The 15,138-nt window shown below is 43.2% G+C and overlaps 1 protein-coding gene across 5 annotated transcripts in view; it reads left to right on the plus strand.

Annotated features, from left to right (window-relative positions):
* Taf5l (TAF5-like RNA polymerase II, p300/CBP-associated factor (PCAF)-associated factor, 65kDa) overlaps positions 1 to 15,138 on the plus strand; it is a 37,842-nt gene that overhangs the window by 1,047 nt on the left and 21,657 nt on the right. The window contains exons 1-3 of one of the 5 annotated variants that reach the window (XM_005405001.2): positions 1 to 46; positions 9,957 to 10,101; positions 13,538 to 13,642. In XM_005405001.2, coding sequence (XP_005405058.1) covers positions 9,960 to 10,101; positions 13,538 to 13,642 — 247 coding nt within the window. In that variant the 5' untranslated portion in view covers positions 1 to 46; positions 9,957 to 9,959. Of the gene's footprint in view, positions 47 to 109; positions 129 to 579; positions 1,941 to 8,823; positions 8,887 to 9,956; positions 10,102 to 13,537; positions 13,643 to 15,138 lie in introns of those variants that run through there. The other 4 variants (XM_005405002.2, XM_013504718.1, XM_005405003.2 and 1 more) reach the window with 4 other exon arrangements.

Raw genomic sequence — 15,138 nt, forward strand, 5'->3', positions numbered from 1 at the left:
GTGGGCAGCGGCGCCCCGCGCGGGCGCTGCGGTCCGGCGCTGAGAGGTGAGTCCGCCCAAGTCCCGCGCGGACGGGGCACAGCTGGCTGCCAACGGGAGGCCCAGGCGGGCCGCTGGTCCCAGGCGAGGTGACACACGTGTGCGGGTCCTGGGCAGGGCTGAGGGCTCGGAGGCCGAACATAGCTTCTGCACAGCCCTGTCTGCTTGAGAGCGGGAATGGGAAGGGAGACTGTGCGCAGGTTAAAGGTTTCTGGCTGCTGCTTCTGTAGACTCTGAGGTGCTTAAAGTCATGGGGAGAGCTTTGTGACATTGTGGGCTAGGGTTGCAACCACGTAGCTAACTGTCGGCCTGTATATCCCTCTTGAGTCTTAGCTTACTCTCTGTAAAACAGCTTGATAACTTAAGGCCGGACCTGTTTGAAGGTACCCTGAAAAAGAAAGATGCGTATCAGTATAATAGCCGTTAGCCAAGCATAGTGACGCACACCTGTAAACCCCGAAGTCGGGAGGCTGAGGCCAGAGGATCATAAGTTCAAGGCCAGCCTGTGCTGCATAGTGAAAGCCTGTCATGAAAAAGAGGGAGAAATCTGTTACAATATCTTTTTTGGCAAATATATTCTAGATCCTTTGTAGGCCTAGGTTTTTTCTGTTAAAAGCAATGTGTTAACTTGCATTTTTTTTAATGAATTATAAGCCTGCCCTACCTTGAAAATAGTTAAGCCAAGAAACCAAAAGGTGGACGGACTTGCCTTAAGCTCTTTTCTTTGTCATCCACAATAAATTGGGGGGGGGGGTTGAACTGTGTTATGTGCCTGTACCAATTCTCCACAATGAATTTAATCATTCTATACTGCAAACATGTACTAATACAATTTAAAAGTAAGTTAGTGTATTTTGGTATAGGCAGGTTCCTTCCTTTCTGCTAGGTTTGTGTGTGCTTCTGTCACTGAAACTAGGAAAAGATGTTACTGCTTAGTAATTTGGCTTTTGGTTTTTATTTCTCCAATCAAACCTCTTTAGAGAAAAGGTTGTGTTTTTTGGTCGTTTTTTTTTTTTTTTTATGATTTATTTTAGCTGGGAGAGGACCAAGGATCGTGTGTTGAGCCTTTATTGTTGAGGACACAGTACTAGAAGTCACAATTCCAGCCTCTTGGAACTGCCAGCAACTCAGGTGGTAACTGTTCTGCCGATTTTGCACCAGGCATTTAGTACACATTCACTTCTTGCTCCCTCAGGATCCATGGTCCAACGCAGGGTTTGTAATGAAGCTGGGTACTGTAAAGGGTAAGAGCTGAGAGAGAACAGCCCAACAGCCAAATTTCCACCCAGGAACTACATAATGAAATAGTCTGGCTTCTTTGAACCTCAGTTTTCCCATCTGAAAAATGCTATCTACCTTGTAGAGTTTCGAATTTAAAGGAGATCCTCATGTGAACCAGTTAAAAGAGTGGCTAACTAGTGGGTGGTAGGTGTTAGTGGCATGCAAGATGGTGAGTGCTGTGATAGAGGGTTATTGGGGGGTGCAGGGATCAAGGAGTCTGTGGAAGGGTAGGAGGAGTAGGCAGTTTAGCAAGGAACAGCTTTTTAATCCAAATCTAGGCACTAAGCACTTTCAGAAGGCATGAAGAAGCCTAAGATCATTTAAGACAGCCTTCCTTTGTGAAAGTTGCATTCTAGTGTATGTAATTAATATATGCTGCATTCCAAGGCAGGCTGTCTTGGATTTTGTTTCTCCAATCAGACCTCTTTAGAGAAAAGGTTGTGTTTTTTGTTTTATTTCATTTTTTGAATGATTTATTTTAGTTGGAAGAGGACCCTCAGCACTGGTCTGAACAACTAGGCACCGTGGAGAAGGACATACTGGTCTAATACAACCTCAGCTGATACTAGTTTGCGATATCTATGCAGTCTTACCAAATCAATTATAAAACAGAAAACCAGGTAATATTCAGTAATTATTGTCAGAGACATCACACAGTACAAATCTTAAATGCCATTGAAACAGCTTTTACAGATGGCCAAAATCAGTACAGTAAATGATGAATGAAAAAGTCTGCCCACCTGCATGAGTGTCAACAGCTTTTGCTGAGATCTCCCAGAGTATGGATTCAGGAAGTGGTCTGTGGTGACCAATTGAGTAGATGTGAGGGTGAGGTAGTCCAGAAAGTGGAATTTGATGATTCATAGTGGTTTAATTGATCCACAGACACTAGTGTTTAAGATGTGTGTGAATAATTGGAATGAAATTGTTTTGTGAATTAGTAAATTACTGGTATATACTTTAAATTTAAATACGTATGAAGGCCTGGCATGGTGGCACACGCCTATAATCCCAGCACTCAGGAGGCTGAGGGAGGAGGATCATTGCAAGTTGCAGGCCAGCCTGGGCTACAAAGTGAGTTCAAGTCCAGCCTGAACTGCATAGTGAAACCCTGTCTTTAAAAGATGGAAAAAAAAAGACATTCACCTTTCATCTGCAACCCTTTTTGTGATGTGTGAATGCCTAAAGTTGACTAAAATTTTTCCGCCTAATTTTCCCATTACAAGAGTAAGATTTCTTAAATTTGATTTTACCTATTAGTTGAAAGTTTAGCAGATACTACCTGTTGCTCTGTTTTTCTACCACTACCTGTTGTTCTGTTTTTCTACCAAAACAAAGACATTGCAAAGACATTGTGTACTGGCAGAGTTTAGAACACACTACAAATAACTTCCCTGGGTAATTCCTCATATAGGAGTCAAACACAGAAGCTACCCTTTCACTGAAATCCTGCAGTGTTTGTAATAAAGACACCTCTGCTTATACAAGCAAAACGCTAACTTTGGGAGATTTTGTAATTAACGAAGTGTCATGAAATATTCCCTGAGTTGTTTTTGAGCTAAGCTGGTGCTGCATTCATTTCAGAGTAATGTCATATACAGTGTACATTGGTCACATGGCTACTTATATTAAAATTAATTAAAATTGACAGCTCAGTTCCTCAGTTGTGCTAGCTACATTTTGATTGCTCAGAAGCCTTGAGTGGCTGATGGCTGCTATACTGAGTAATGCAGACTGAGGAACTTCTATCCTTGTGAGTTGCTCTTGGGACAGTACCACTCCAGAATAAAAGCTGAAAATCACCTCATTCTGAGACACATAAGCACCCATATACAAATGTGTTTTGTTTTGTTCTGTTTTGTGGTGCTGGGATTGAGCCCAGAGCCTCATGACCACTAGGTGGATACTCTACCACTGAGCTGCCCCCCCTAAGCCACACACAAATGTGCTAATGTCATTAAAGCATCTGTGAGACCTCACATTTGAGTTGTTTCAGGGACAGTAGAAAGTGTAGGAAAACATGTTCCCCTTACTCTCAGCGAGCAGAACATCCTGTTTCTTCTGTGTCAGGTAGCATGCATGAAAGTTCTCCTGTATGGTCAAACTAGTAAACAGCATAAATATCCCTTTTATATAAGTTGTACTATGCTTTTCTGTACTGTGTAAAAATGTGGTTTTCTGTATAAAATAGGTATTAAAGGAGGAATCAGACGTGTGACTTTTTTGGTTCATAAATTGGGAAAAAAATCATGAGCTTGAAGTAAACTTTCAGGAATTCTGAGCACAAGCTAGATAGTACTTCCTTTATTTTTTATGAGTTTCAAAGATAAGAAAAGCTGGGCATGGTGGCACATGCCTGTAATCCCAGCACACTAGAGGCTGAGGAAGCTGAGGCAGGAGTACAAGGCCAACCTGGGCTACATAGTGAGTTCAAGGCCAGCCTGAACTTATCAAGACCTTGTCTTAAAAAAAAAAAGATGAGAAAAGCCTAGGAGACTCTCCATCTGTTTGGGGAAACTGAGGATCAGTTGTGGCTAGCGTAACCACCCTTTCTTGAGAGGTAGGGCCTGGGAATAACAGCAAATTTGTTTATTGTGGTTGTGTTCAGAGGGTGATTAGACATAGGAGTGTGGCCGGGCATGGTGGTACATGCCTGTAATCCCAGCACTCAGGAGGAGGATCGTTGTGAGTTCAAAACCAACCTGGGTTACAAAGTGAGGTCAAGCCAGCCTGAACTGCATAGTGAGACCCTGTCTCAAGAAAAAAAAAAAAAAAAAATAGAGATAGGAGTGTTGACATGGTCCAGTTCAGAAGTGACTTGTGCAGCTTGCAGTGAGAATGGAGAAGCAGGAATTGTTCCATTACCCTAGCAACCTTTTTTTTTTTAAGTCTAAGATTTTAAGTCATGTTTAGAGTAGGATTTGGCTCCTTAGAAGTAAGAGAAAGAAAATAATCTTAAGATAATGGTTAGGTTTCTTGCTTTTAAGGATAATAGCACTATGGAGTTGGCTAGGTAAAGTAGGAGCAAGAAGAGATTCTGAAGGGAAGATTAATTCTCCAGTGAGCACACTGACTGATGCTTTTGTGTTTTCTAAGTAGAAATGCCTTGTGAAGCTCTAAAGCTGAGGACAGGGTTTGACTGAGGACAGCAAGTAGTAGCATGCAATAAGGAGTGTGAAGAATGAGGAGCAGAGAGTGGACAAGGAGAACCAGAAGGCAGGCTTGTGAAGGGGAATAGGCAAGGGAGGAGAGGGTTTGGTGGGGGGTGAACAGTGTTCACAACTGTAAAGGACAGTGGTGACAATGCTTGCTGCATCAGACAGGATTGAGGACACTACTCTTGAGTAATCCACTGAGTTGAGCAGGTCTGGTGGGCAGGGTGAAGAGACGGGGAAAGATTTGGAATGGCAGGGCTGGGAAAATGCTACATGGAAAGTAATTGCCCAGAAAAGACTTGAGGGACATTGCAGAGGGCCCAGATGGCGTTGGAGAAGATGTTTCTGGTAGCTTCTGCTGTGTTTCATGATTCCCATATGCTCCCCACTGCTGGCAAAGCTCCAGGTCCTGCTTTTCCTCCTGAGTCCCAGCCATGAACTCATTCATGTGCCATTTTGTTCCTTAAGACACCATGGGAAACAGCATAGCTTCTAGTTTAAGCGTGTGACTGTCAGTCTGGGCAGAGACTGATATGAAAGGTTATCAAAATTTTAAAGTTAAGGGGCTGGGGATTTAGCTCAGCGGCAAAGTAGCCTGCCTGGCAAGTGCAAGGTCATGAGTTCGATTCCTGGTGCCGGAAGAAGAACAAAACAAAAAAAAACTACTAACATTTGGGGGCTGGGGATTTAGCTCAGCAGCACAGCGCCTTCCTGGCAAGTGCAAGCAAGGTCATGAGTTCCATTCCCAGTACCGGGAAAAAAAAACAATAAAAATTAAAAAAGAATTTAAAGTTAAGTGAGCTATCACAAACTGAGTAGTGTGGTTCATTTATTTTTCAGCTATGATTTATATTTTTACAAAGCTTTATCATGATCAATGCAAAGACTAGATTTTTATTTTAGGTCCTACTTAAAGTGACTTTTTGATATACCACAAATAGAGATAGCTAATAATTGAACACCTAGGAGGGTCTTTACATGAATCCTATTTAACAAGAGCAAAAAATGCAGTTTTTAAGCATAAATTTACCGTTGGAAATACACATTTACTCAAAAAAAGAAATCTAGCCAGTATAGTGGCACACCTGTAATCCCTAGTGGCTGAGGCAGGCGAATTACTTTGAGTTTAAGGCCAGCCTGGACTACAAAGTGAGTTCAAGGACAGCCTGAACTCATAGTGAGACCCTCTCTCAAAAAGACCAAAAGAGCTGGGTGTGGTGGTGTTACCAAACCTGTAATCCCAGCACTCAAGAGGCTGAGACAGGAGGATCATTGGGATTTCGAGACCAGCCTGGGCTACAAAGTGAGCTCAAGTCCAACCTGAACTGCATAGCAAGACCCTGTCTCAAAAAAAAAAAAAAAAAAATCCAGTGAACAGACTCGAGAAATGGACTTGATTCTATGGTGTGCTTTCCTGGATTTATCTTGAAATCACCCCAGATCAGTGCTCCTGCCCTTTTCGAGAGGGACTGTCCATATAGCGTTGGGCATTGCACAGGACTGTGCACTGCCTGTTGTGACATGGGTTGGAGGTGCCTCCCAAACATCTTCTACCAATCATTTGCATTTAGACATAAGTGGTTAAGGTTAGGATGTGATTTGTGACTACTGACAATATTTACCAGGCCAAGTCTGTATTGCCATCACCTTTAAAAATTTGCCCCCATATTTCTGTGGTTATTGTTGAGAGCATGGCTGTGGTTTCTCTTTCATAGCCACTTTATTGAAGAGTTGGTGGAACAATAGGCAGCTATTGTAATATGAGAAATAGATACACACTGTGTCAGAATCTTCATTTTTATTTCCAGAGGTACTAATAATGTGATAGAGGAAAAGGGTGTTAGACACTTGAAAGATTAAGGAATATTATGCAAGTTGAAAATTACAGGAACTCTTGATATTTTAAAAACTATGTAACTATATTGAACTTAATTTACACTGAAGATTTTATAATTATAGGAAAAGCTAGGCAAGTCACTTGAAGTTGCAGTATTCCTCTGAGTCTCTCAAGAGACTTGGATCTATTTTAAGGAGGTTTTTTTTCCCCTTCACATGTCCATTTATGGATTTTAGTATGATGAAAATCATTTGGGGGGGCTGGTTTCTCTGAGGAATTCTTCAGTATTTATTTCACGTCAACTATGTGTATTGGAATAAAATGAACAAGGTTGATTAAATCACATCTCTGGCAGTTGAGTTACATAACAGTATATATACCACATAATATGTAAGAGTTACAGTACTGCCCAATTCCTGCCTTGCTATCCTTGCCCTCCAATTGGCTCACTGCCCAATCTCAGGAAGAGTCTGTTGTCAGAAATGCTGATTGGATTGAGATTGCCACTTGGGGCTGTTAATTGGGGCATGTTCTTTTTGTTTTGTTTTGTATTGTTTTTTGTTTGTAGGCAGAGCCTCACAATGTAGTGCAGGCTGGGCTTGAACTTACTGTATAGCCCAGGCTGGCCTCGAACTCAAGGTAATCCTCCTGCCTCAGCCTCCAAAGTGCTGGGATTACAGGTGTGCACCACCACACCCAATAGAGTCATGTTCTTTAGAATCAATATTCACTGACTAGTTTCTCCCAGTCCTAGGTACAACCAGATTTTACCATTGTTAATTGGTTGTTTCTGTTTACTCTTTTTAAAAAAATAACTTTCCTATGAGTCCTTTCCCCTCCCCTGCATACACGCATGTGTACTGTCCCACTTTGAGGACAACATGTCCTCACAGTGTCTTTTCTCTCTGCCATCAGTAGATCCTATGTCTGAACATGTAGTTTTTCCTATCAGAGCCCTGATTGGAATTCTCACAGACGTGTGGGCACATTCATGATGCCATACCAACAAGAGATGGCAGTAAAAGTCTGGAGAGGTCTTGGTCTCATCCAAGTATGGCATCAGGCTGATTTGAGAGAGTAGCACACTAGGTACTCTTGAATTAGAATTAAAAGCAGTGTTAGCAGATGTTATGGGGATGTAGGAAAGGTCCCTCAAATTAACTGGTTCACATGAGCTCTAGGGCGAAGTTATTTGTGTATGTACCTATTCATGTGTAGCCAGGCTAGAGAATGTAGAAATCTTAGTCAGATATAGTCAGACTAATACAGTAGTGCTGATTAATGGCCACAAAGAAACAGTCTTCACTTTTGGGCAAGTGATGCTAAGTGCAGGGTTATCACTCTGAATCAGAGTCCTTGTGTGAGCAATAAAAAAAAAGAATACTAATTTAAAAATCCTAATTTAAAAATTTAAATTTCACTGCTACAGTGAAAGAATAATGGACCATCATAAAGAGAAGCTAATTCCATAATAAAAAGATAGTTCAGTATTGGAAAGTAATAGTGCTTTTTAAAAAAATTTTGGTACTGGGGATTGAATCTAGGACCTTTGCAGCAAGCTACATCCCCCTCCTATTTTTTTATTTTGAGACAAGGCCTCTCTGATTTATCTGGGCTGGGCTCAAACTCGCAATCCTTCTGCCTCAGCCTTCCAGAGTGCTGGGATGCTGGGCCTGTGGCACACACACAGCTTAGTGGGTTTTGCTATATCACTAAATCACAACCTCATCAAACCCACTGTCCTTTCTTTCTGACAGATGTTTCATACTCCTTGTGGTAATCCAGAAATAAAGTAAATAGATAGAATAATCTCTGTGCTCATACTTTGACATAAATATGATGTCCTAATGTTTTGCTTGTAAATGTGTGTGTACTGGGCCGGGCCTGGTGGTACATACCTGTAATGGAGGCTGAAGCAGGAGGATCGTTGAAAGTTTGAGACCAGCCTGGGGTACAAAGTGAGCTCAAGGCCAGCCTGAATTGCAGAGTGAGACCCTGTCTCAAAAAGAGAGGTGTATGTGCTTTCTAACCTTCACTGCTTTCCCTGTTGTGTGACTTCTGTAGAACTGAAATGAGTCTTCAGAGTCTTGCTGCAGACCCCTTTGGAAGGAAGGAGCACTTACACATGATCCAGAGGCAATGTGTCTGCACAGTAATTCTGCAAAGCATTTATTTGGCTGTTCATATGTATGGTACACTAAAAAGTTGCAGATGTGTAAAAGTTATAGATAGAAATGAACTTTGGAAAAATATTTTAAGAAAAAATAGCAAATTTCTGGAGAAGGTGGAATTTTAAATCTTAAAGAATGGAACTCTCAAAAGGAAAAAGCTGTTACATATAGCTGGACTGAAAACTTAAACCCAGCCATATCAGTGATAAAACTTGGCCCCCACCCCAACCTGGAAACCCTTGTTCAGAGAATGTTACTTTGGCAGGCATGGCCACATATATACCTTCAGAATGGACAGTATATTTTGATTGTTTAGTAAAAAATATATCTTACTTTACAGACATGGTCCTAGAAAATTCATCCCAATGCCATTTGGCTTCTGCTGCAGTTTCCTTCTGGCAAGGTAGTGTTTAAGGCCAGGGCAATACTGGAAGTTTCCATCATTCTTGATAATAAACTTAGTAATAAAAAAAAACTAATCCCTTTTTTCTCTTACCTCTGTCCTCCTCTGTTTTGTTTTGGTTTCATTTTTGATGAGCCCTCAAATTAGCCTAAATTATTATTATTGCTTTTCAGCTCACTTCCTACCACTTCACTTTCCTTTTTTTTTTTTTTTTCTTTTTTCTAGGGGTGGGGGGGACAAGGTCTTGCTATGCAGTTCAGACTGGCCTCAGACTCGCTACAGTCTTCCTGCCTCAGCCCCCCGAGTGCTGGGATAAGAGATGTGCGCTGCCATGCCCAGCCCACTTTCCTTTCTCACTGGAATTTATGAGACATGTTTTAACATATGCACATGCCCTCTTACAGTTTTGATTTTTTTTTGTACCTGTAATTCAAATAAAACAGGACAGAGAAAGATAATTGATTAAAATGAAAACATACTAATCAAACATAGTAGGAGCTGACAGACTTTTCCTGGCTATTAGGAAAGAAGTTTTACATCCCTGCCCATTACTGACTTCTCACTTTGTCAATATCTACTTCATAGGTCTTTGATTTTGTTTTGTGGGTTCAGTGCTAATTAGTACGTCTCAGAACAGGAAGGAGAAATGAAAGGCCTACTTAAACTGTCCCTATTCTACTGGCCCTACTTGCTTGTTAGCAGCTCTAGTGAAAGATCAATGGGGTGACTGAAACCATGGTATTCAACTGACTTTGGGGATAACCAGTGTGGCGTATGTATGCATCATCGAAATTGGCTAGATAGCCATGGCAAAAAATAAAGTGGAAGAGTGCCAGGTTGTTGATCAAGAATTTTATATTTGGGGCTGGGGATTTAGCTCAGCAGCACAGCACCTGCCTGGCAAGCGCAAGGTCGTGAGTTCGATTCCTGGTACCAGAAAAAAAAACAAAACAAAAAAAGAAAGAAAGAAAGAATTTTATGTTTGTGTCCTAACTGGGCACTGAAGCAGCCCTGTGGCCACAGTCTTCCTCACCTGACCTCTTGGTTCTCACCCTGTGGTTCCTGTCCAGGTCATGAAACGGGTGCGCACCGAGCACGTCCAGATGGCAGTGTCCTGCTACCTCAAGCGCCGGCAGTATGTGGATTCCGATGGCCCCCTGAAGCAAGGCCTGCGTCTGTCTCAGACTGCTGAGGAGATGGCAGCCAACCTCACAGGTGACCATGTGGGCCTGGAGCAGGATCTGTGTTGGTGGTGCATGGAGTACCTTCTTCTACTGGACAGAGAGCAGGCTTCCCAGTGTTGCTCTTTCCTACCCCTGGCTGGATGGTACTTCCTTCCCCAGAGCCGGTGTTATCTGTACCTGATGATTTTTACAGGGTTCCTGTCCTACAAGACCCTGGGGAAAGGGCCTTGGCCACAGACCTCAAGTTTGCAAACTGAGAAGAGTACTGAGATAAGCTGTAGGAAATACTGGTATTGCAGATGCATCCTGAGATTTTTTAAATTTGTTTTGCTGTAGTTTTGAAATCAGATTCTGTAGAAAAGCTGATTTTGACTACATCTGGAATACCTGTTTTGTGAGTTCGGGTTTTTCTGTGATGTGGTTTTCTTATATTGAATTTGTGTAGTATTGGAGATGTGGGGAAGCTGCTGTGGTACTTCAGAACAGTTATGAACTAGGTTAATGGCTTTGTGGAGTTGGAGTGGCTCAGCCCTGGGTCCTCTTATATATGAACAGACGGGGTTTTCCTTTGTTCCTAGACTTCACTCTTCCAAATACCTGTCACCACCTGCCCCTCTTTTATTGGTTTCATGCTTAGTCCTGGTAGTAGCAGTTGGTTCAGCTCCCCTTCACACTGCCCTCAGAGTCAAGAACTTGGACTTTTTGTACTTTAAGTGTGTATTGCCTTCACTACAGGGCAAAGTGAAGGGCAGCAAAAACCTGATGATATCCTCACTGTGGTCCATGGCTTGCTCTAAGACTATAGCACAAGTCTAGATGAATCTGCTCACATGTTCTTTAAAGCCAGACCCACCCATTCTTCTCACCTTCAGCCCCCAGAGAGTTGCCCTGCACAGAATCAGGGCCAGGTGATGGCTTTGGCATAGAATAGCAGGTGCCTCATCTCTAATACAATCAGGATGGCAAGGCCTGGAATGATTCCTTCTGAACTTGCCCTCACAGCCCTTGGTGTGTGTGCAGTCTCCTGCCACCTGCATTGAGTGCCCCTGTGATGCTGATGGCAAGTAGAAGAGAGCACCACTGAGCTGGAAAGTCTGCATCACTGCGGGAAGCCTCCAGGAACAGTAACACAGTGCAACCTGGTCCTAAGTTTCTGTCCTGGTCTTTCTGCTAACTGGGGATCTGAGTGATGGAATTTTCATCAGCAAAACTTTACTGCAGACACCTGCTAAGAAATATAACAGGAGCCGGGCGTGGTGGTGCCTGTAATCCCAGCACTTGGGAAACTAAGGTAGGAGGATCACTTCGAGTTCAAGGTCAGCCTGGACTCAAAGTGAGCTGAAAGCCAGCCTGAACTATGTAGCAAGACTCTGTCTCAAAAAGACCAAAAATAACTAACAAAATAAAATAAAAAATGTGACAGCCGGGATTGTTCCAGTGGGAAGTCAGAGGTTGTAGGAGGGTATAGTGTGGTCAGCTCTGGCACACACGAGTAGAGAAGGTGCTCATCTGGTTAGGCTAGAGGGCAAGGAAGGCTTCCTAAGAGACTTCATACTTCCCGTTGAATCAGCCAACATTGGCAATAGTGGAAGAATTTCAGTTTCAGGGCAATCTTAGCCTACCTGGGCAAGTCGGAAGCAGATATGCAAGGCATGGAAGGCAGACTTTAGGAGGTTCATGGTGATGACAGTACTGACTAGAGAGGGCCCAGGCCGGCGTCAGGGAGAATAAGTAGAAGGTGTAATCTGGAAACAAGTGAGGACATTCTAAGTCGCAGTGGAAATGGAGAGGAGAGAGTAAGTTTCAGGAATCTATAGGACCTTGCGACAGGAAGGAAAAGGAGGGAACACCCCTTCATGTGTGATCTTCCTGCAGATACATCTGCTCTGACTATCTCTCAGACCCCTGATACTGCTCATCCGTACCCCCATTTCTGTGTACTTTGTGTGCTGGCTTCCTTGGGCTTGTTGACCCTGTTTCCACTCTTCCATATGTCTTCTACTATCTGGAGTGTGTTCCTGTTTTATTTAGGTCTTTGTTAGCTGTGGTTTCTTCCCAGATGCCTTTCTCCAGTATCCCATTCTCCCCTGCAGAAAGCGCAAGGGACTTGGAGTTTTCTCTTTAGAAATCACAAACTCACAGAAAGAAGTGCATGTCTATATACTGAATGTTGAGACTCCAGCCCTCTTCTCCCAGTCAGCTTCGCCCAATTGCCCATCCTGAACACCGTAACCAGTCATACTCAAGGAAGCAAGTGAAAGATTGTCCCTTAGGTTTCTGGCTTGTCCAGGACAAAAACAAAACAAAACAAAGACATTAGAGTCGAAGTTGACCATCCAGGTCATTCTGAGTGATGAACCATCCCACCCTCAGTTTCCACCAACCCAAGGAAGCCAACTATCATCATTGTTGCCTAGAGGTAAGATGATACTTTGGGGGGAAAAGGAACACTCTGAATGTATTAAAGTGTCTACTAAAGATGTAATAGTTAAAAGAAAAAATCAGCAAAAGAGTTGCAAGTTGAAATTTCCTAGAAAGTAGAGCAGAAAAACAAAGATATGGAGTGTTAAAGTCTCAGGAGAGCCAACTTCGACATCACGGGAGTCTCAGAAAACAGAACTTGCAATCCTTTCTTGAACTTGTAAGACTTTCCTGAAAACCGCTGTGTCTTAACTGCAGACAGCTCAGTGGTGCTCTCTTCTACTTGCCATCAGCAGCACAGGGGCACTCAATGCAGGTGGCAGGAGACTGCACACACACCAAGGGCTGTGAGGGCAAGTTCAGAAGGAATCATTCCAGGCCTTGCCATCCTGATTGTATTAGAGATGAGGCACCTGCTATTCTATGCCAAAGCCATCACCTGGCCCTGATTCTGTGCAGGGCAACTCTCTGGGGGCTGAAGGTGAGAAGAATGGGTGGATCTGGCTTTAAAGAACATGTGAGCAGATTCATCTAGACTTGTGCTATAGTCTCAGAGCAAGCCATGGATCACACTGAGGACATCATCAGGTTTTTGCTGGCCTCCACTTCGTCCTGTAGTGAAGGCAATACACAATTAATGTAGGGAGTGACTAAAAATGATTGGAGAAAATTTCTCAAAACTGGAATGCACAAACCCCAGGTTGGAAGGCCGCAGTGCACAGCACAGAGGTTGGCAGCCATTTTCTTGTCAAACAGAACCAGATGTTTCCAGATGTACTTCACCAGGACACACAGGCCTGCCCTCTTCTTCTGCTTAGCTGCCCTGTTTTCTTCCTTCCTATCCTCTCCCTCATTTCTCTGGGTCAGATGAGGGGGAAGGAGACAAGACAGCCTATGCATTTCATCAGGACCAGCACATTCCAAGTCTAGCGAGACAGCACCTGCAGCTGACATGGTCTCGGTCTGACACCCTTCTTTCCTCCCACCACATTCACTAATTGGCTACTAATTGTCTTCCCACTCCTATCTTGTCTTTCCCTCTTTAGTCCAGTCAGAGTCTGGTTGTGCCAACATAGTGTCTGCAGCCCCTTGCCAGGCAGAACCCCAGCAATACGAAGTACAGTTTGGGCGGCTGCGGAATTTTCTCACTGGTAAGTACTCAGCACTGGGAACTTTCCTCACTGAGAAACAGAGTAATGTAGATGTCCCTGGGAACCTGCTGTGTTGTGGGTGTGGTAGCACCCAGGGATTCAGAGGAACTCTGACATAATTCTCATGTGCAGACATGGTCTCTGGAATTCCTGAGAGTTACAGCATGAGGTTAAAGTTTATAAGGCAAGGAGAGAGCTCTGGGCGTTGTACTCACTGCTTTGTCCATGGCCTTTAGTCCAATGGCTTCTGGGTTTTTTGTTGTTGTTGTTGTTGTCTTTGTCTTTTTGAGACAGGGTCTTGCTATGCAGTTCAGGCTGGCCTTGAGCTCACTTTGTAGCCCACGCTGGCCTCGAACCCACAACGATCCTCCTGCCTCAGCCTCCCAAGTGCTGGGATTACAAATGTGTGCCACCACACCTGGCTCCAGTGGCTGATGTTGAATAAAAAAAAGCTAAATCAGCCGTGTAGAGAAATGTCATTAAATGTAGCCCATTTGAAACATACATCATTCAGTACCTTTGCTAGTACTGTACATCTCAGAATGCCTTTGCATACTCTTATTTCCAGAATGTAAGATAGTAGTCCTCCTGAGTCAGGAGCAGAGTTAGAAGTGGTCTTGTAGAGCAGTCCTCAGCTTTCAGAAGGATGTAAAGCACACAGAGTCAGCAGCTCTGCATTCTAGGCAGCTCTTTTTTTTGGAGGGGTGCTCTGTTTGAGACAGGGTCTTGCAATGCGGTTCAGGCTGGTCTTTAACTTACTTTGTAGCCCAGGCTAGCCTCCAACTCGAAGCAGTCCTCCTGCCTCAGCCTCCCAAATGCTGGGATTACAGATGTGGGATACCACGCCCAGCTTAGGCAGCTCTTCTAACTCACTGATTTTTTTTGTAAGACACTTAAACAAGACCCTTAACCTCTCTGAGACTTTAATTTCCTCATATATGAGATTGAAAAAGACAGTGGGAGCCAGGCGTGGTGGGACACGCATGTAATCCCAGCACTTGGGAGGCTGAGGCAGGAGGATCGTTGTGAGTTCGAGGCCAGCCTGAACTGTATAGGGAGACCCTGTCTCAAAAAAAAAAAAAAAAGAAAAAAAGAAAAGAAAAAGGCAGTGGGAAGGCTAAATCAAGCCATCTCATCCTAATATGCCCGGTTATAATATAAATGTTGAGAAGAAAACTCTTTCTGCCCTCAAGGGATGGAGAATAATTAGCAGACATTGGTTAGCAATAAATTATAGTGTTTTGTTTTGTTTTGTGTTTTGGTGAGAGGATCTCACTGTGTAATTTAGGCTGTCCTTGAGGTCACTGTATGGCCCAGGCTGGCCTTGAACTCACAGCAATCCTCCTGCTTCAGCCTCCTGGGTACTGGTAGTTTAAAATTATTGAGCTTGTTTTTCTTTGTTTGAACAATCTTTGAATTAATAGTTTTTTTGTTTTTTTGGTTTTTTATTTTAAAGAGTAAAAGAAGGATAACATAATAATAGGAGGGGCTTACCA

The sequence above is a fragment of the Chinchilla lanigera genome, unplaced genomic scaffold (genome assembly GCF_000276665.1).
Source record: "Chinchilla lanigera isolate Chin_1 unplaced genomic scaffold, ChiLan1.0 scaffold00091, whole genome shotgun sequence".
Classification (NCBI taxonomy): domain Eukaryota; kingdom Metazoa; phylum Chordata; class Mammalia; order Rodentia; family Chinchillidae; genus Chinchilla; species Chinchilla lanigera.